General features: G+C 43.5%; 1 protein-coding gene across 4 annotated transcripts in view; it reads right to left on the bottom strand.

Moving 5' to 3' along the window:
- BBOX1 (gamma-butyrobetaine hydroxylase 1) overlaps window positions 1-20,513 on the bottom strand; it is a 221,736-nt gene that overhangs the window by 52,846 nt on the left and 148,377 nt on the right. For all 4 annotated transcript variants that reach the window (XM_075567288.1, XM_075567289.1, XM_075567291.1 and 1 more), the window contains one exon: window positions 12,866-12,980. In XM_075567288.1, the coding sequence (XP_075423403.1) occupies window positions 12,866-12,980 (115 nt within the window). The remainder of the gene's footprint in view (window positions 1-12,865; window positions 12,981-20,513) is intronic.

The following is a 20,513-nucleotide window of genomic DNA, read 5'->3' as shown; positions in this document are numbered from 1 at the left end:
CAGTCGAAGAGGCTTCGACTGAGCCTCTGATTGAGCCACCTGGGCTGAAGCTGGGGTATCCTGAAAACCTGACCTGTTGGGGGGCTGACAACTGGAGTTGAGCCCCGCTGCTCTACAACTGAGCAAAGCTCGAAACAGTCAAATGTTCTTTTGCTTTGATCTAAACATTAACATAATTGCACTTTTATAGTTCTGTAACAATCAGCTCGCTGCTGACTGCACCTCTCCTGCAACACAGCGGATACAGCGTCCATAGTGTGAGCATCTGCACGAGAGGACGCGTGACGGCGCGGCAGTGTTTTCACGGCCACGCCTCCCATCACTGTTGATCGCAGGCCACAGATTGCTCGGTCGACAGGCGCACGTGATGCCACGTCATGCACTCCATCACGTGTTCCACACTATGTGCTCCTTCGCACGCTCCCCGCCTTGCGATCTGTCACGCGCTCCACGCCATGCGATCTGTCACGCGCACGGCGCCAAACGCTCCATCACGCGCTCCACGCCATGCACTCCATCACACGCTCCACACTATGCGCTCCGTCCTGCACACCACTATATCCGAGGCTCTAGTCGTTCAAATTTTGCAGTACAAAAGTAAAAAGCGCGACACGATGTTACATTGGATCCGAGTAAATAAATATATTTTAAAAAGTCACAGCTACTTAAAAAAATATGATAACTAAAACCCTGATCAACTGAGCTACAACAACAATGTAGCTAAAACAGACAGACAGACAGATATTTTGTTGGTAAGCATTCAATACCTCATCGTCCCTTATTAGGCTGCGTCAACGCTGCCACCGAGTGCGCTTGACACGCTCACTTCATTTAAAATCAATCTGTATGGCCACGTTCACGCGGCACGCGCGTGAGCTCATGAGCGTGCACGTACGCTCTCCCTTGGGGAGACAGAGAAAATGGATTTTTTTTCGCGCATGCTGAAGGGTCACATGACCCTTCAGCAACCAATCAGTGCCAGTCAATGCACGGCCATGCCCCGACCATGCCCCCCCTCTCGCGCTTGCGAAATTTTGCAGGACAGCCGAGCGCTCATTCTTGGAGAGTTGGTGACATCACCCCTCTCGACATTGATAAATCATTCGTAGACATCTGCAAATCTTTATGAACATATGCAAATCATAACACATCATCAGATGGTTTTTATTTCGAGCCAGCGCTTCTCATAAAGAAACATTAATTAAAGAGAAACCCAAACTAGTAGCGATCTCGTGCTGTTATTAGAACGGTTATGGCACTTTGCAGCGTTTGTAATAGCGTCCCCCTGAGTCTCGCAGCTGAAAATAAATGGGAACTGTGTTCTCAGAATAGGTCAAATGTTTACTTGTTTTTGAAATGATGTATGAAAACCATTGACGTGAAATGAGAGTGGAGGGAACACCTCATCACCAGATCATTACAACAGCAATTTGTATCCTGTATTCTCTGCCAACATGCCGGTATGAAGTAAAGTTGTTCATGAACCGAAAGACCCCTGACACAGAGGCAAATCGCTTTACTCGCCCGGAGTGAGCTCGTGTTTGTCCTTAATCCAGAAAAGCATTCCATTGTTGAGGTGGGCCCATTAGGGAATCTAAATCCCTTCGTGGCTGAAAGGAGTTACTGTGTTTTACTTTGTAATGCATTGGACGTGAAAGCAACAAGCCCCCCGAACCAAAATGGTTCTTATTTTTCCTTACCTTCCCATTGTTACCTGAATTTCGGGCCCCCTGAAGCTCACCTGTGGTGTCCTTCACTGTGGACACTCCCCCACCCCCCTTAATTCTCGCGCAGTAGGACTTTCAATTGTTTGATCACCGGGTTAAAGAAAACTTAAAAAAATTCTTAATGCTTAATGCTGACCTCATGTCTTGCGGGCAGATATATTGAACTTTTAAAGCTCCCGCGTCACGTGACCGGGACATTTAAATTCTGCAGGGGATACCGGCACACCATAACGGGGTCTGTATCTCCTGAAGTAAGGGGTCCCCGAGGCTGAAACCAATGCGGTTCAGCTCAGGAGACCGCCTACACATGTACACTATTATTAAAAATAATATTTGGACAGCACGATCGCCATAAGAGCCGTGCATTGAGACGCAGCGTCTCCATGCAGTTCTTACAGGCTGCTTTATTTATATCAGTTATCATGCTATTTAACGTTAAGCGCGATAGCAGGGGGAAAGAAGGTTCTTGCGCGATATGGCACTTTTTGCCAAGGCAGGCCGAAAACGCGCCGAGCAGCCTTAGTGAATAGCGCATTTGGCTTCACCCTTTTGCGCCCAAGCAAATTTTTCCCATTTTAGCGCAAATAATCGGAGCTTAGTGAATCACCCCCATTGAGTGAGATCTACTGACCAAGAAATAGACTGTGCTGTAAGGATGCCCAGGGAACTTGCCCCAATACAGAGAGAAAGAAAACAGACTGCATGCCTCTTGTCATCACGTAGAATAATATATTGTCAAGATTGTAAGACGTCATTGAGGACCTGCAACCAACGCTCACTGAGTATAAGACACTTAAAATATATATTTTCTGAACCACCTATAAACAACCAGCCACTCCATCTAACCTACTTATCAGAAACAGATGGCCATCTATGGAACTGTCTGCATTAGGTACTTTACCCGGGCCCCAAAAAGGAACGTACAACCTGAAAGCACATTTTCACTGAAACTATAATCCATCCAGCATATCAAGGAACCATATAAATCACGGGATCATTAACCTGCAAAACCAACCACTGTAATATAGCTCGTCCACTGTATGAACTGCTCTAATTTAAAGTATGTTGGGGAAACTAAACAAGCCATTCCCAAAAGGATGAATCATCATAGATCCACCATATCTGACCCGGACACCACAACACCAGCTGGCCAGCACTTTTCTCTACCTAGACATTATCTGTATTAGTTCCAAGAGGTAATGTCAGCAATACTCCAGGCAGAAGGATATGGGAACTACAATACATCCATATTTTAGACACCAGGGAAATGGCTTGAACCAGGACAGTGGAGTCATGACTCACTATGGAAACCTTTAACACTTACAGCACATGCCTTCAGCCCAAGTCAGACCTCCATCTGTTCACACCTCACACTGATACTGTACCTGAGGACAATGCCCCTGCTTCAGTATACATTCCCTATCAACATCTCATCCATGGATGAAAACCTCAGCTACAGTTTGCTAATCTTCTGAACACTGTATTCAAAGATGAAGACTCCTGCTGTGATGAGCCTCATGAGCTATGTATTTAAAGGAGCACTCCATGCAATATCCTACTGTACATGTTTTAATAATAAATCAGTTCTGTAGTATTAGACAATACTTACTGCATTTTTAATTGTATTCAATTCAATGGCATTTTTAATGAGTTTTAATACACCGAGTATCCTTTGATTTCTGTAGCAGGTTTTAGCAAAGCTCCCCAGCAGTGCACAATCTTTGCCACACTTTCCTGTTTGTGATCATTTGTTGCAAATGTTCCCAGCAGTTTGAGCTGCAAACTGGAACAATAGGCAGGTACCAAAATAATATCAGGATACATTGTAGCTGCTGAGTTACACTGACTGAAGGATTGATTGAAACTGAAAGGCAGCCATTACATGAACCCAGGTAACAGGATCTTTGCTGATCAATCATGGGAGAACGAATCGATCGACATCTTAGGTAATTAGTTTCCATTAAAGGTAATAAAAGGCTGCATATAATAAAACACAACAAATATATATATTTGTTAAAGTGCTGCTTGGATTGCCATTTTAGGCCCCACCCGCCTTTCGGTTTAGGGATCACATCTGATGAAGAGACCACTTACATCTTGATAGCGTTTGCTACCTTGTACGATTCATATGTTGGTCCTGCGGTATAAATATTCTGGACACCGATACTGGACATTACCAAGGTACATATCAGGCATGCCAGTCTGGTACTGAAAAGGTTAAACATCCAGCACTTAGAGATGCTAGCATTGAAAGACACAGACATGTCTCAGAAGTTTGTTGCCAACAGCATGGGCTAACCCCAAGCAGTGAGGATGTGCAGAAGCATGTCTCTGCAGGTAGACTCATCACATATGCCAGCAATAAAGCTGCAAGCTGAAGAAAAGGTGTTAACCACAAGCATTCTGACAGGGAGCCTTTCCCCTCCACCCTCAGAGTCAAAAAGTAGGTCAAAGGACATGACCGTATATGAAAGGTGGCCGGGTGTATGAATGATTGAGTGATGGCTTGTGGATGATTGATAAGTGACGTAGGCAGATCTCAAATAGAGAGTCTAAATATGTCTTTAGGGTGTTGGCCCCTTGTAACACGTATGCCAGGGAGAAGGTTCAAGTGTGCAGAACACTCAATCTGACTTATTACCACTGGATAAAACACCTATTCTTACATCTAACATCTGAAGCTGATTTGAAAAGGTTTGGAAATAATATTTTACATCAGGTCCATTAAAAGGTATCTAACTATATGATAATTACTTCTAACCATATTAAAAAGGGGGGCCTAGAAAACACAGCGTTTAGTCAACTTTAAGATAAAGAATCTGGGATTGCAGGATAAACAATTATCAAAGTTCAAAGTCTCTCAATTACAGATTACAAAGTGGCAAACTATTTCATTAGGAACAAACTAGAGGGCACTATAGAAAATGATGGTGTGGATGAAGTTCAACCTTCTGAGTCATAGTGGACAATATCTACTCCACGGGATACCTTCTGGTGCTGGAAGACATATTTCAGCCCATTCTAGGGAACTGGGTCATAAGGTGTCATCCGGCACCAGAAGGTGTCTTATGATTTGGTCTCCCTTAGTAATTGTAGCCCAGAGTGTCTTGTAATGGAACAGGCATTAGAAGACAGAGGCACTTAAGTCCTACATGGGAGTGAACTTTGTCATGAACCCTAACCTAAATGTGATGAGAAAGTGGTAACGATGCTTTGAAGTAAAATAGCACACAGGTTGCCTTTTATCGTCTAATAAATCTTGTATTCAACGCCATACGCTTGGAAACTTTATAGGAATATCCAAGTGGGTTCTAGTTAAGAATGTGGTCAACATGCCACAAATTGATTTAACAGTACTACGGGGATCCACATTAAGTCCGATTAGCGGAAGTCCGCTCTTATGCGGTCGCGATGTAATAAGCATAGCAAGTAATTCATTGTGACTACTGACCATCTGCATTTCATTTTAAAGAACTTCTGGAACACGGAAGGACAAACTACTTATACAGCAATGTCAGGCTCCATTATTCCCCTTTGTTGCTGGTGGAACGTTATGAAACGCTCCCAGATGAAGCCCCCCAAAACAGAGAAGGATGAACTTTTAAAACCCGTGTTTGCCATTTCGTGTATGAATGCAAAATTCTATGTGTTTATGTTCAAGAAATCCATCCAAAATATTTAGCTGAATCACACACATCAGTGCGGTTCTTTTTTTAATCTGCTCCTGATATAATGGAGTTTTCTGTTTTATGCATCAAGACAACACATCTCAGGATCTTTATTAATATACCCCTCTATGCAACATGAACATATCAATATACCCCTCCATGTAACATGACTATATTAATATTCCCCTCTATGTAACATGAACAAGAAATATTAATATTCCCCTCTATGTAACATGAACATATCAATATACCCCTCCATGTAACATGAACATATTAATATTCCCCTCTATGTAACATGAACATATTAATATATCCCTCCATGTAATATGAACATATTAATATATCCCTCCATGTAACATGAACAAGATATTATTAATATACCTCTCTATGCAACATGAACAAGAGATATTAATATATCCCTCTATGTAACATGAACAATAAATATTGATAAACCTCTCTATGTAACATGAACAAGAAATATTAATATACGTCTCTATGTAACATGAACAAGAAATATTAAAAGCAGCAATACTACTTTCTACATTCTTACCTAGATCAGGCGTGGCCAACTCCAGTCCTGAAGGGTCACCAACAGGCCAAGTATTAGGGATATCTCTGCTTCAGCACAGGTGGCTCAATCAGTGGCTGAGTCATTCTGACTGAGCCACTTGTGCTGAAGCAGGGATATCCATAAAACCTGACCTTTAGGACTGGATTGTCCACCCCTGTTCTAGAAACTACATGTGACATAAATTGGTTTCACCCACTGTCACTTTGCTGATAACCCAACGATGCAATTAGTAATATGTGCTACCGTTGGGTGCCACACAGTAAAACACACAGGACACCTACAAGCTCATATTGAACCCCCAAAATAACCACAACATATATATATATAAGCATATAAGATAAGTGTTACAGAGGAGTGCTACTGAGCATGGCAATATATATATTTAAAACCAGAGACAGAACATAAAACACAGACAGAGCTCAGTGCACATCCAGTGAAACTTATACATGGTACATTGCCTAAATATATATGTATAGATATCTATTAAATAAAATGGTCTTTTAGTTTAACATTTTGGCCAAATTGTTGTAAGCCCCTGAGCCACTACACGGCAGACCACATCTCAAGGGTCCCTAACACTAATATAAATTCTTAATAACCTGTGCATTACCAGGAAGAATGATTTATAATAGAACTATGCAACTAATTTTGACAGATTTATTATAAATCATTCTTCCTGGTAATGCACAGGTTATTAAGAATTTATATTAGTGTTAGGGACCCTTGAGATGTGGTCTGCCGTGTAGTGGCTCAGGGGCTTACAACAATTTGGCCAAAATGTTAAACTAAAAGAACATTTTATTTAATAGATATCTATACATATATATTTAGGCACTGTACCTTGTATACGTTTCACTGGGTGTGCACTGAGCTCTGTCTGTGTTTTATGTTCTGTCTCTGGTTTTAAGTGCCACACAGTAACGCTGACGGGGAGAGCACGGTGGGAGAGGGGAAATAATGATGAATCGGTATCTAGTAAGAGGTCCTCCACGGGGCAGCTAGATAGTAACCACAGAGAAACATATTCCATTTCACAATGAAACTGGTCAGGAGTTTCTAATGCAAAATAACAAGAAACACCAGATCCTAATACACAGCAGTCCACAAAACAGAGTGGAAAATAGAATCTGGCACTGAAATATATTTCAGTGGCTAAACAATGAATCAGTGTTTCATCGCTTCAGCATACGCATTCTGATTTCAGCACTGCAGAGCCAGCTATGCAAAGTAAACCAGTTATCTGTGTGGTTTTTCCTACCATCTGTTTTAATGCAGATAGGCCTGTTTTCTGGGAGTTAGTGTTTCGAAATCTCCTTCCCTCAGTTTATTTCATTCAGGTTTTTGACTCTGCAAAGAAAAGACACACGTCCCACTAACCTGTGATATGGGTTATTATCGCGCACTGGTCCCACGTTAACCCAGCGATTCCCCATTTATTCTGTAACATATCTTGGCGCCTAGGGGACCCCAGTGTCTTAATCCACCACGGAGTTAAACACAGCAAATATTTTGCAAGCACAATTCTAACTTCTTTCTTTCCAGAGCGGCCAACCTTGCCATTTAAGCTGACCCATCATGCTAGTAGCTGAGGCTTTTAACCCATAAGCACACACACTAATGTATAACTCAAATAAGTAGACACACATATATACAATGATATACACAGATTTGCACATGCACACTCATACATGAACAAAGATGCACACAGACTCACACATGCTTATATACAGTATATATAGCTGTATAGTGCTGAAATTGTAAGCCTGTGCTTTTTATGGGTGCTGCTGCTTTGGGTATCTCCATGAAGCCAGTATTTGAGGCAACTTGTCCTTTCAGACAATTTTAACAATGTCCCAAAAAAGGCCTTTTCTAGAACCATTTCGCCTTGCTACTCTTTGGCTTACGTTAAATATTCACACATTGCGTCTGTTTTCTTGCAAAATCCAGGCTTTGAAAAAAACGACAATATGTGTTACCATAAAAGGGAGCGTTTGTAGAATTCACTGAGCACTTATTTTTGAATCTCTTCCTAATTGTAGAGAAAATACATTCTGAAACAGATTGGCTGACTTTCTATCTGGAGTTTTACCTTGAAAATTGAAGGAGTTTGAATTATTGAGTCCAGATTTAGTTTTTTATTTTATAAACCATCTGTACTATCTACTTTTCCACCCTGGACATATTCACCATTGTAAAGTTCTGCAGGATTTGTTCATTTCTGGGAATTAATGATGTAAACTTAGGGACCTGCTTTGTGAGCCCTCTATATTATAATGTATTATGCTTACATATGTATTATTTTGCTATACAGCACAGTCATGACCATCCTTTGAATCCCAGTTACTGCTCCATAGTTGTCCTAAGCCAAGCTACGAATTGCAGGCTCCTGATAAAGACGCAATGCTCCTTAAAATGTTGATAACGTCATACAGTATGCAAGAAAATAAATTATTTCATTAGTATATATATATATATATATATATATATATATATATATATATATATATATATATATATGTCATGTCATGTCATGTCACAAGTCACAAGATCTGAAGAGAAGAGCGGATCCCTGGTAGTTTTTCGGCGAATCTGCTGCTACTGTTGGTGATCCCGGAGCTGACTGCTATTCTCCATCTGGCCTCGCGAGACCAGGAGTGGCGCTACGCACCGGACAGCCTTTGCGGGAGATCAGGACGCCGCCTGTGTCGAAGAGAGAGGCCGGGAACAACTGCGCCACAGATGAGATTGGAGACTCTCAGATATCTCCACCGCATGTTACCACTTTCCATCTGGTAAGTGGGCAGTTTATCTACAGCAAAGATCCCTCAGTGGGACTTATTCCATAGGATATTAACCTATCATCAGTGTCACACAATTGTGTTGTTTATTAAATGTTTTTAACTATCTCAGTACACCTGTTGTTCGTTTAGCTTCCATTGTGGTGTGTAATGTAATTTATCTGTTTCATTCTATGTACATGATTCCTCTACCATCTGGAGTCCATCCTGGGATTCGAATCATCCGCCAGTCCTGGTTGTATACATTTTTTATTTTTTACATATATGTATATGTGTTAGGCGCCAGAGATATACATCTTGTTCTCTGACCATGTGGTCAGAACCGTATCTTAGGCAGCCGTATAAATTCTATCACATTGGATAGTAAGTCACGATCACATCCACCCATTTCTTGGGTGGATTTACACCAATATACCCTTCTAGATTTAGCGCTACCTATTCCGCTTCGCCTTAAGTTATATTATATCATTGAATTATTATGCCGCAAAACCATTATTTTCTATGTCATTTGGGCATTACTGCGCCTTTAACCCTTTCAGCACTAGTGAAGTGTGGCGGTTTGTATGAGATATCCAATACCAGTAGGACTTTACTATTTGATCTGGTTCAGGAGGTGGCACTGCTGTTATAAATGGGATATTTGAAATGGAGAAGAACGCTGTAGAACAGCAATAGACTTAGGCTAAGGCCCCGCTGCATGCGCCGGTGCACCCGCACGGTGTCCAGGCGGAGCGTGTAGGGCACTTCATTGCTCTCTGCCGTCTTTAAGGTGGCCGGTTTTAGAAGTGGAGGAGGGGGGGCATGGCCAAAACAGGCCGGGTGGGCGGGGTAATGATGCAGCTTTTACATTGCATTTTCTAATGTGCAACAGACCAATCTTTATGCAGCTTAATTTAAGCACAAATACAACCCAGGAGCACCCTGTTATCAACAGAGTGCAGGAGAACTTCTGTAGGGTGCTGGATCTTTGCCATTTTGCCCTGGGGTATGGATTGCACTCGTGAGATGGCAAAAAACCTTGATGATGGATCCAACCCCCCTTACCCCCTGCCGGCTATCTGTCCTCCTCATTGGCTCCAGCCACACTACGTGACGCGTCACGGTTGATCACAATCCTCGTGTAGCCCCTGCTGGCTGATGCGTCACAGTGCGCAGCGAGCCTTGCAGTGAGGAAGGACAGGAACTCCTCCCACAGGAGGCAGGAACGAAGCACAGCCGTAGAACAAACGGAGGGTAGCTGAGGTGGTGACTAAAAAACTTTATTGAAACAACGTGTACAGGCCTTTGACAAAGGAGAGGGCTGAAACGCGTCAGAGGATCCATCAGCTGTACACGTTGTTTCAATAAAGTTTTTTTAGTCACCACCTCAGCTACCCTCCGTTTGTTCTACGGCTGTGCTTCGTTCCTGCCTCCTGTGGGAGGAGTTCCTGTCCGGCTTCTTTCCGGGTAGCACGCCGGGCGGCTGTTTGCTTTTCCAGCACCACGCCATCACCGCCGGCCATGTGACCGCCCCTTGCGACGGAGCAGTTGCTAGAGGGTTGGCGGTGCAACGATTACCAGAAGGATTACTGAGGCTCGGCATCATATACTTCGCAAACGTGAGTCCCTTTAACTCAATACGATTAGTGCTCATAGCTGAGCCAGTTGCTGGGAGAGACTACATACACAATTGTTGGAAGTTTGCCGTGACCTGCCTTAAAAAATCTGATTATCTATACACATTCAGCCACTACTTACTTCTGAAGCACCTGGTGGGTTAACTTTGGTTTACCCGATTACATATTGCAGTGAGGAAGGACTGGGGCTGACTCGGGAGGACATCAGGAGCTGGTGAGTGGCGCGCACGCGTCGGATGCAGCGGGACCCAGGCCCTAGCATTTCTTTTTGTGGTTTTACTATAAGCTTATTGCAAAGGCTAATGTTAGCACACAAGGAATCTCCCATAAACACACCTTATATAATGCGCTGTTATTCAGGTACTAGGAAACTCAATGCAGGGCTCCCCTTACTTAGATCCGAGTCTAATGAAACAGCATGTGGGAGAGCAGCCTCGCCAAGACCAAATGTAACTAATGGGAAAGGCTGCAACCTGTTTAGCACCAATGAAGGACACGCACAGCTTTCCCTGGGCCTAGGACTAGAATTTCCACTGGTGGCCTAGTGAGACCCCGCTCTCTTTCTTTAACACTCCACCCTTCTGATACACCTCCTCTCTCTCTCACCCATATATTTCTCTCCCCCCTCCCACTCACCCCCACCTCTCCAACCCCCTCTCTTGCTCAATAACTCCACCCTCTGTCGCTCACTCACCTCTTCCCCTCACTCCCCCCCCCCCCGCACCTCTTCTCCCTCTCTCTCATTTCCCATTAGGTCGGATAGGCCTGGGCCTAAGGCGGCAACATTTTGGGGCGGCACAATTTGGAGGCGGCATCCTTAACCGGCGCTTGCCACCCGCGCATGCGTGCTTGGCACTTGCTGGCTACTCGTGGGCATGCGCAGCTGGCAACGTGACGTCACACGGCGTCATGTTGCCATGGCAATGGGACGGTGCAGTACTGGAAGAGGAGAGCGGCACCAGGTAAGTGCCTAAGGGTGCCCTTTTTTTAAATTTGCCACTGCGTACACCCTCTCTCGCTCACTCTCCCACCCTCTTCAGCTCTCATTCAATGCCCCCTTCCTCACTCAATCCCATTCCCTTTCAAATATCAGCCCCCTCCTCACACTCAGTTCCTTCCACTCAATAATCCCCCTCCTACACACACAATAAGGCCGGGTTGCAGCTAGGAAACGGATTCAGACCCAACACCAGCTGGCTGGGCCCCCTGCAGCCACTGGGCCTGGGACAGTTTCCTAGCTCTCCCCCCCCCCCCCCCCCCACTGTCGGCGGCCCTGGCAGCAATTTCCGACTGGAGCTGTGGACTCTTTGGGCATTGAAGAGAGTAAAGAAGCAGGTCCCACTCCGGGCCCCACCTTTGTTTTAATTGACCGGAAGCAGCGGGTCCCGGGAGATGAATGGCAGCTGTTGGGACCCCTTGGTTCCTGAGATATGTGCCGGGGAGGGGGCCACCAGTACGTACTTGTATTTACTAAAATGGAGTAAGGGAACTGCGTCGTAATTACGCCATGGCAAACAGTGAAACCGTCACGCAGAAAAACAGATTCACACGCGTCCAAACTACCTACCCCCCTCTTATATTTAGTTGTATAACTTCTTAATGTGTGTGCGCTGCCAACGCTAGACATTCCTATTAAGGTAAAATGGAAACCTGGAAAGTGTACATTGTTTCTCAGAGAAAATAAACTGCCAGGTTACTGGCGTCTCGTGTGTTTTCCCGGCTGAAAAGAAGCGTCAGTCGAGTAAGTCCCTTGGGGTGTGTGTTACACGGAGATCAACGAGTCTTGTGTTCCAGGAACAAACAAAACAAGATGCGTTTTCTTACATTATGCAAATGTGATACTCTGCGGATTTACGTGGACACGATCCAATAGGTGATACATCATTTCTGTACTTTAAATCAGCAGGCAAATTAAAAAAAAAAAAGATTCATTCTGAATGGACACACAGCAACTTGTTTAAAAGCCAGGGCCACAAGTACTGAGCATATCGAAAAACAGTGGGCCGGACCCTCGGGACTCGTGTTTGGCTTCGTTCTATCGCCTCACTGCAAATTGTAATATTAAGATCCCAGAAGAGAAAGGGGAAGTGTGAGTTAGAAGGCAGATGTGGCAGGCAGAACACAAGCTGATATTTCAGCAATCGCCAACGCCAACACAGGACTTTCTGAGAAGAGCCAGTGCAGGTCACTAACCCAAATGATATCATCTTTGTTACATAGTATATTTACTTCATATTTTAACATATACTATACTTCAAACAAGCCCAACAAATATTACCCTTTTAGGTTGATAATTGTATCATGTAGAATTACAGGTTACCATCTGCTCATCATATTTGGCACTCAGTGGAACAAAGGCTGTAACACCGTATATATATATATATAAATGAAGCTATATATACACCATGCTCTGTAATGTATCACTGGACCCATGAAGTATTTCAACAGTTTACAAGCCATGTGAGAATTTGATGTTGGGAAATACCTGGTGCAAACAATTCCTCTTGCATTTCCTCTCTGGAGTGTTTAGAAAAACACCTTTTCTTCAACCACTGGGCATCAAATTCACTGCGATGTTCATCGGGCCAAGTGACACAGACCTGTCATTAGCAAAAACAATATGAGCCAAAAAGATAAAAGAATAACATCAAATGCTACTAGTGTGTCAGCCTGCTATACTTTCTAAAAGTATGTGGTAAGGTCTCTTCCTTCATTACGGTATATCTGGATATTTGTATATTTTTCTGTCCACATTGTATATATTTTGTATGATTAATTCAGTACTGTTGACTTATTTCTTTACAATGTGGCATTGAATATATTTCTCTAATACTGAACATCCTTGTGGGTGTCTTATTTATTTATTTTTACTGGATTGCCCATTTCTTTGATTATTAAGGAAAACAATCACATATAAATGAATCAAGAGCTTCAAATTTATGTGACGCGCAGAGAAAAGAGCCAAACTCATTCTACAATAAAGAATGTGTGAATCCCTTTGAGTAAATAGCCTGCCACATAACTCGTATAGGTAAAACACAATTATATATATGTGTACTGTATATGTATCTATATATCTATATATATATATATATATATATATATATATATATCACAATATAACTGCAGCATGAGTGTGGGAATTCTATATCTAAAGATGAATGAGATGAATCAGTCACAATGCTCCATTGTGTTATTTCTTTCTTAATTCCTAACAGGTGCCATATGCACCATTACATCCCATATGGGATGCTGCTTTGGGCTCAGACAGCTGTCCTGAAACATTAACCGCTCTCCTTGGTTCAGAATGAATTATTAGAAAACTATATTCACTCATAAATCATGTCAGATCTTAAATATTTTAATTTCACATACATAAAAAGCCTCCTGGTTTCTGAAACATTAAAAAAAAAAAATATATATATACTGTATATTTAAATATGGTCAATGGCACATAGCTTTAATGTGATAAGAGTGTACATAACTCCCAAAATACTTTAATATCTGCTTTTTTACGTGAATGTCCAGAAATGTTGTTTGTACATTTATTTCACATGCGTACACATACATGCAGCACTGGGATTAAATGCAGAGGGGACAGAATACTAAACATTGGGACACAATATTTACATCGTTACATAATTACATAACAGTTACATAGTAGATGAGGTTGAAAAAATACATACGTCCATCAAGTTCAACCTATGCTATATTTAGAAGACAGATACTTTATCCTATATCCGTACTTACAGTATATTGATCCAGAGGAAGGCAAACAAAAAACCCAAGTGTAATATCATTGTCACGGGGGACATGGCAGTTTACAACTTTTTAAAAAGAAGAAGAAGCAGGCACACGGTCTTACTCAAAAGGCAGCTAAGTACCGCACCTCTATTACCATTGATATTGAGTGCGTGTCTCATCCTCTGTCTACGTTTACACCTTTTTACCAGGATCATTCATTGAGCAAAATAGGATAGTGAAATAAATTGTAATTTATTCACTTAAATAGTCATACACACAGTGAAACACTAAATACTAAATACAGATGAAAAGCACACTTACTGGGGGTCGAAAACTAGACTGTTCTATGTGCAGGGAAATCTAAATAAGAGTTTTCCCCTGACCGGGACTTAGCCAGAAATCCTCTGGTTCCCAAATCGGAGTGACGTTCCACACGCCACGGCTCCCTTCTCTTCTGAGAACTTGGTCTCTTTTTGACCGGGTGTTAGTACCAAACTCCTGGAAATAAAATCGGCTCGCAATCCCAGCCGCGACCGCTATGTTTGATTATTAGAACTTGGGCGCAAAAAGTGGGTCTTAGAAACTTTTCGGGCAGGCTTCTCAGGTTGGAAACTGAAGCCGGTGCTCTGCTGTTGCACAAGAGCACCTTTGAAAAGCCCACCCATGCTCGTTCTACTAGGGATCTCCAATCTGATTGGCTCACGGCTTCTTATAGTATTTCTGAGCTTCATTAACAAAATACTACAGCCAATCACAGTGTGGGAACATTCTCAGTAGCCAATCAGAGCGAAGCCGGTATGAAAAGCCGGTTCTGTAGGAAATCTGAAATTGCAAAGGGACATGTGCAAGTTTGCCACCTCTGTCCCAGGTTATCTCATGCTACCCCCTGGGTCAGGCTCCTCCAGGTCTGGCAGAACAAATGGTAGCCCGGGCACTGCCACTGTTCCCAGGACATGAGTACTAGAGCCTTTCCCTGCTACCCAAATGGCTTTCACACCTCTGGCATCCTCTGATTACTTTCAACTCCGATGTCCAGCAGACTTACTGGCACCAACTTCGTAACCCTGGCAGCCTCTCTGAACATCAGCTCCGAAAGTCCTAGCTCATTACAGTACATAACAGTACATTTCAATGTATTAATTAAATAGACTTTAATACATCCCTAAGCCCTGGGTATGGGAAATAGAATAAAAAAGTATACTTTTATTAGCCTGTATTCCCCACTATCTAAGGGACTTAGACTGGACTCCGAGAGTCCCCTCACCACCTTATCTACAGTTGGAGCACCCATGAACCCAATACAGGTTCTGGGCTACCTGGACATTAACTGGGGTACCCCCCTTAATCTAGGGATCCCCACAGTTACAGGGACACTTTTCATCCCTCTGCCCCATTTACCTTTCTGGGCTGTGCTGAAGCAGGGAACCCTAGCTGTGAGTCGCGCAAGCGTTTTCAAGGGGAGATATTGCAGGGACAATGTGCCTACATGTATCCGAGAGTCAGGCATGATTCCCGGGTACATTTTTAGGGGAACCGACAACTCCTTGTCCGCCCCCATATACTTTTGCCGCGCTCTCGGGCCTATCGGGCCTGATGGAAAGTCACTTAGCTGTTGCAGCCGCCTCCTTACCTGCCGACCTCCTTCTCCTTCGTCACCATAACGTCACACAGCATCTCGTCATGTCATGTCATGACATTCACTACAATGGCGGCAATGCGACGTCGTGCGACATCACGTTGACGACGTCCGCGGCGTCATTTGACGCTGCTTTTCAGAAGGAGAAGGAGGGTGGCAGGTAAGGAGGCGGCCACAACAGCTAAGTGCCTAGGAACATCTGCCGGTGCACACACCCACTCACACTCACACACCCACTCACACTCACACACACACACACAGAATCCTAACATAACTAGCATTCACAAATGCCACTTCCCTTTAATTTATCATTGTTATGAAGATGAATTTAGGGCTTCTCATGGGCCATATTAAAAATAAAATGGAAAAGGAAAACGATGGGTTTAAACTGTGCTTGAAAGAAGAACCATTTAGGATTTAGATCACCGCACTTCTAAGTTGCATTCAAAAATAAATGAATTCCTTTCTCCTCTTTATTACAAATGGTTTGATAAATTGGTCTCTTCCTGTGAAGTTTAAGGAGCTGACATCATAGCAGTGTGTGATTTCCTAAGTATTTTAGTTACAGTCATTTCCTAATTTCCAAGTCTATAATTGTTACATTAATGTCGTTTTTGACAATGAACATTACCTAACTACCCAAGTCGACCATTAAAGAAAATAAAAACAGGTGTTACTGTCACCCTCCCTACCCGGCTGAGAAGGGAGTTTACAACACGCGGATAATAGAACATCTCAGGGTGCATACCGTAGTCCAACTTGATGGTCCTTGAGGGCTGGGCATGTGTCCAGGTGTTTTTTTCCCAGTTAAATGATGGGCGTCAGGAGTTTTGTAGTTTTGAACAAAAATAGACTTAATTAAAGTATCCAACACATAGAAATCTTCTTCTCATCCCTCGCCGGACTCTTGCGGAGGTACACTGCTTGGTATTAACACAACTTTGGTTATGCCTTGACAGGGCTGCAGGCTTTTAACGCTTTGGCCAAAGGGTTTAACGAAATAACCCTTATTCAGGATAGCTCTATTTTATTTTAGCCTAGTTGGTAGGAGTGCAGGAATCGTTCTTTTTGTTTCTCTACTATTATAAACTGTTTCTATTTCTACATTTACCTTATACTAGACTGTTACAGTTTAGTATACCTGAAAAGAAGGTATACCCAGCCCTTTGTCGCTATCTATGGTGTTGGTACTCTCTATTAACTATGGATGTAACTGCACTCTTATTACCTACCACTATATCTGTACATCTCTATTAACTACTCTATAACTGTATTCTTTAATAGCCATCTCTATGTGAACTGTCTCACCTTATTCCTGACATTGGTACCAGTGCATATATATATATACACACACACACACACACACACACAGTGGTCGACAAATCACCAAAAAATCTACTCGCCGAACAAAAAAATCTACTCGCCACCTAGTACCAAACGTGTGCTGCTTGGGCCAATATTTACTCGCCCGGGGTTAAATCCACTCGCCCGGGGCGAGCAAATGTATAGGTTTGTCGAACACTGTATATATATATATAGACGTATGGTAACCAGGGGATCCTGATGACTAAAGAAGACAGCACACCGCAAAGATGATATCAAAAAAGTGTATTATGAAACACAGGGCCGCCAACGTTTCGGTCCTCTCAACGGGACCTTCCTATATGCTACATATGGGACAAGCATCTGCCTTCTAACCAAACCGTGAGTGCAAATCTCCATACCATGACATATATATATATATATATATATATATATATATATATATATATATATATATATATATATATGTGGCTATCCCCTCTCTCTACTTGTATCTCTCCACTCCTGTCATTGTTACCAGGAATGTCTCTAACTATATGTCTCTTCTACCTCCTGTACTTTTTACCAGGGGTGACTCTAACTATATGTCTCTTCTGCCTCCTGTCCTGTAGGGGGTAGCCGGCCTCATTATAAAGGTGAAGCCCGGCTGGCTTCCCCTAAAAAACGTGTGTCAAGAGCTGAGAGTGTCAGTTCTTGGGTCTAGTAATGTACATTGTTATGTTGCCCTGTAACTCTGTTCCCATTATACAGTCCCCTGCAGGGTTATAAGCTAGGGATGCCATGTGTGGTTAGGGTCCTTTATAGGAAATAGCTGCAGGACCGGGACTTTGGGAGCAGGAGGTTAAAGGTGGATGTTACAGTACATAGTTACATAGTAGATGAGGTTGAAAAAAAGGCATGTGTCCATCAAGTTCAACCTATGCTAAATTTAGACTTCAGATACTTTATCCTATATCTATACTTACTTATTGATCCAGTAATATTGAGGGGCAAATACAGACACTTATTGTGTATGTTGGGGGGCAAATAGAGTTAAAATCTGTGTAAAGTGTTACTGACCGGAGATACCGGTAGTACTAATATTTTACCCGCAAATAGTGTATGATTTGCGGGTACGCATCTGTACATAAAGTTGTGGTGTGTTATGGAAGTCCGATGTAATATATAGGAAAAACCTGACCTGTTCTGTGGTTTACCTGTTCACCTTATCCGATAAACATGGGATTTGGGAATGGGAGTTCTAAGTGGGATATTTGGGTCGAACTGTGTTTAGATTTTGTGTATGAGTTCGGTGAGACAAAGTTACCGGTAGTCCCGTAATTTTCCCCGACGTGCAGGTATGATTTGCGGGGGCGTGACGTAATTTACACCGGGGCTACACAGTTTCCCCCAGAATCCTGGTTTTCGAGCCCAAGTATCCCAGACCCATTGCCCACACATGTATAAGGTTTCCCCAGAAGTATGAGTTTATTAAAACAGTGTTTGAATGTTTTATACTGTATGTATTAATATCTATACAGTCAGCCCAGGCATTTACATAGCTGCCGTGATGTCTGCATAGACATCGGAGTTCAAAGGAGAGAAGGGATGTCCAGAGGTGAGAAGACCATTTGGTCAGCAGGGAAGGGTGAAGTACCTGGTCCTGAGAACAAAGGACACCCCACTGGGGCACCTTTTGGACTGCCAGACCTGGTGGAGCCTGCCCAGCGTGTGGAAATTGGTTGGCTGGGGGAAGATGCTGCTGGTAGGCGAGTTTCTCATTGGCCGATTCATATTTCCCGCCCACCCGGGTTTTCGAGCCGGCTTGGCACGCCCCCTCCTCTGACGTCAGCAGCCAGACGAGCCCCCATTGTGATTGGCTAGCTGAGGTATGATCCGTTCTCTGGTGCAAGGAAAGTAAGCGCAAACCTTAACAATATATATAATATTAAAAAAACAAAATTAATATCACTAAGAGGAGATGCAGCTGGTGTGAGTGATTTCGCATGCAGATGGCGTCTGACGTCACGGCCCAGCTCTCTCAGCGTTCCAGCAATAGAGGAGGATCATCGGGCTCTGTGGTAGTCAAGGCAATGCAGGGCGCACAGGCAGGAAGATGCAAAACACCAGCACAGCTGATCTCACGGCGAAGGGGAGCTGACTGCTTCACAAAGTCTGAGTACACAGGAAAAAACCCTACGCGTTTCGTCCGATAGGGCGGACTTCTTCAAGGCACCCGATGATCCTTCTCTATTGCTGGAACGCTGAGAGAGCTGGGCCGTGACATCAGACGCCGTCTGCATGCGGAAGAGGTGGATGTGTAGCAGCTGACCGGAGCATTCTACTGCGTCTGAACCCAGAGTGGTTAAATTGCCTTTATTATTCCTGGAGCATGTGAGTGTATTGGAGCCTCCTTGCTCGAGTGTTTTTATTAATTAAATTGTGTTGCACTATATGTTTTCTTTTTTCTTTACATATGCTGCTCATTTCAAATTGAGATTCCCAGTGACTTTCCACCTTGGATAGGAATATTGCGCTTTGTGTCCTCCCCCAGATGATCCGTTCTCTGATTGGTCGCTAGCCTCTCTTCCATGTAAAACATAGAACAGCGGTGTCTATGTAAGGAGACCGCCCGATCAGAGAACCAGACCATCTAGTGGCTTGGGTCGGTGATGCAAAGGCGGGTTTTTCAAAGTTGCTCTGTTGAGAATAGCAGAGCAACCGGCTTCATTTTTGGAGCTAGGAAAGTCTGCCTACCTGAGGCTAAGTCAGCCGCGAGGGCCAAGTTCTCAGAATAGAACGTAGCGGTTGGGTATTCTACCCAAAAAGAATACCAGGACGAGGTCCCGATCAGGGTAAGCCTTCCAAACCAGGCGCTCTGCACCTATTTGAGTCTAGTTTTTGACCCCAGACCTCCAGTAAGTGTATATTCTGTCTGTATTTTGTATATTCATTGTGTGTCCGCGGGTTTCACCTGAATAAACCTCATTTTATTCCACTACCTTGTTTTGCCTAGTGAATGATCCCAGAAGGAAAAAAGTGTTAAAAGTGCTGGCCTCCCGTGACAGGCTTTTTTCTCCTCCCCCCTCAAGATGAATGCTCCAGGATAGTCACTACATGTGGCTTGCTGTGCCTGAAACTCCTTGAGGTCTCAGGGACAGGGCAACTCCATATGCCAAGTTCCACAGGGCAAGGGTCCACTGCAGCAACACACCCGTCTACCCCCACCACCCTGGGTACCCATCACTGGGGCTGGGGTCTCTGACCACTGCGGTCACAAAAGGCTGCAAGGTCTTTGGGGTACTGACTGTAGCAAGACAGGTCTGCAGATCTTGAAACACCTTTATTATGAAGGCCGGCTACCCCCTACCGTCACACTAGTTACCAGGGATGTCTCTAACTATATATGTCTCTTCTACCTCCTGTCCTAGTTACTAGGGATATCTAACTC

This window comes from Ascaphus truei, chromosome 12, assembly GCF_040206685.1.
Source record: "Ascaphus truei isolate aAscTru1 chromosome 12, aAscTru1.hap1, whole genome shotgun sequence".
NCBI classification, from domain to species: Eukaryota; Metazoa; Chordata; class Amphibia; order Anura; family Ascaphidae; genus Ascaphus; species Ascaphus truei.
The sequence above is the reverse complement of the archived record's forward strand: the minus strand, read 5'-3'. Positions and strand labels throughout refer to the sequence as shown.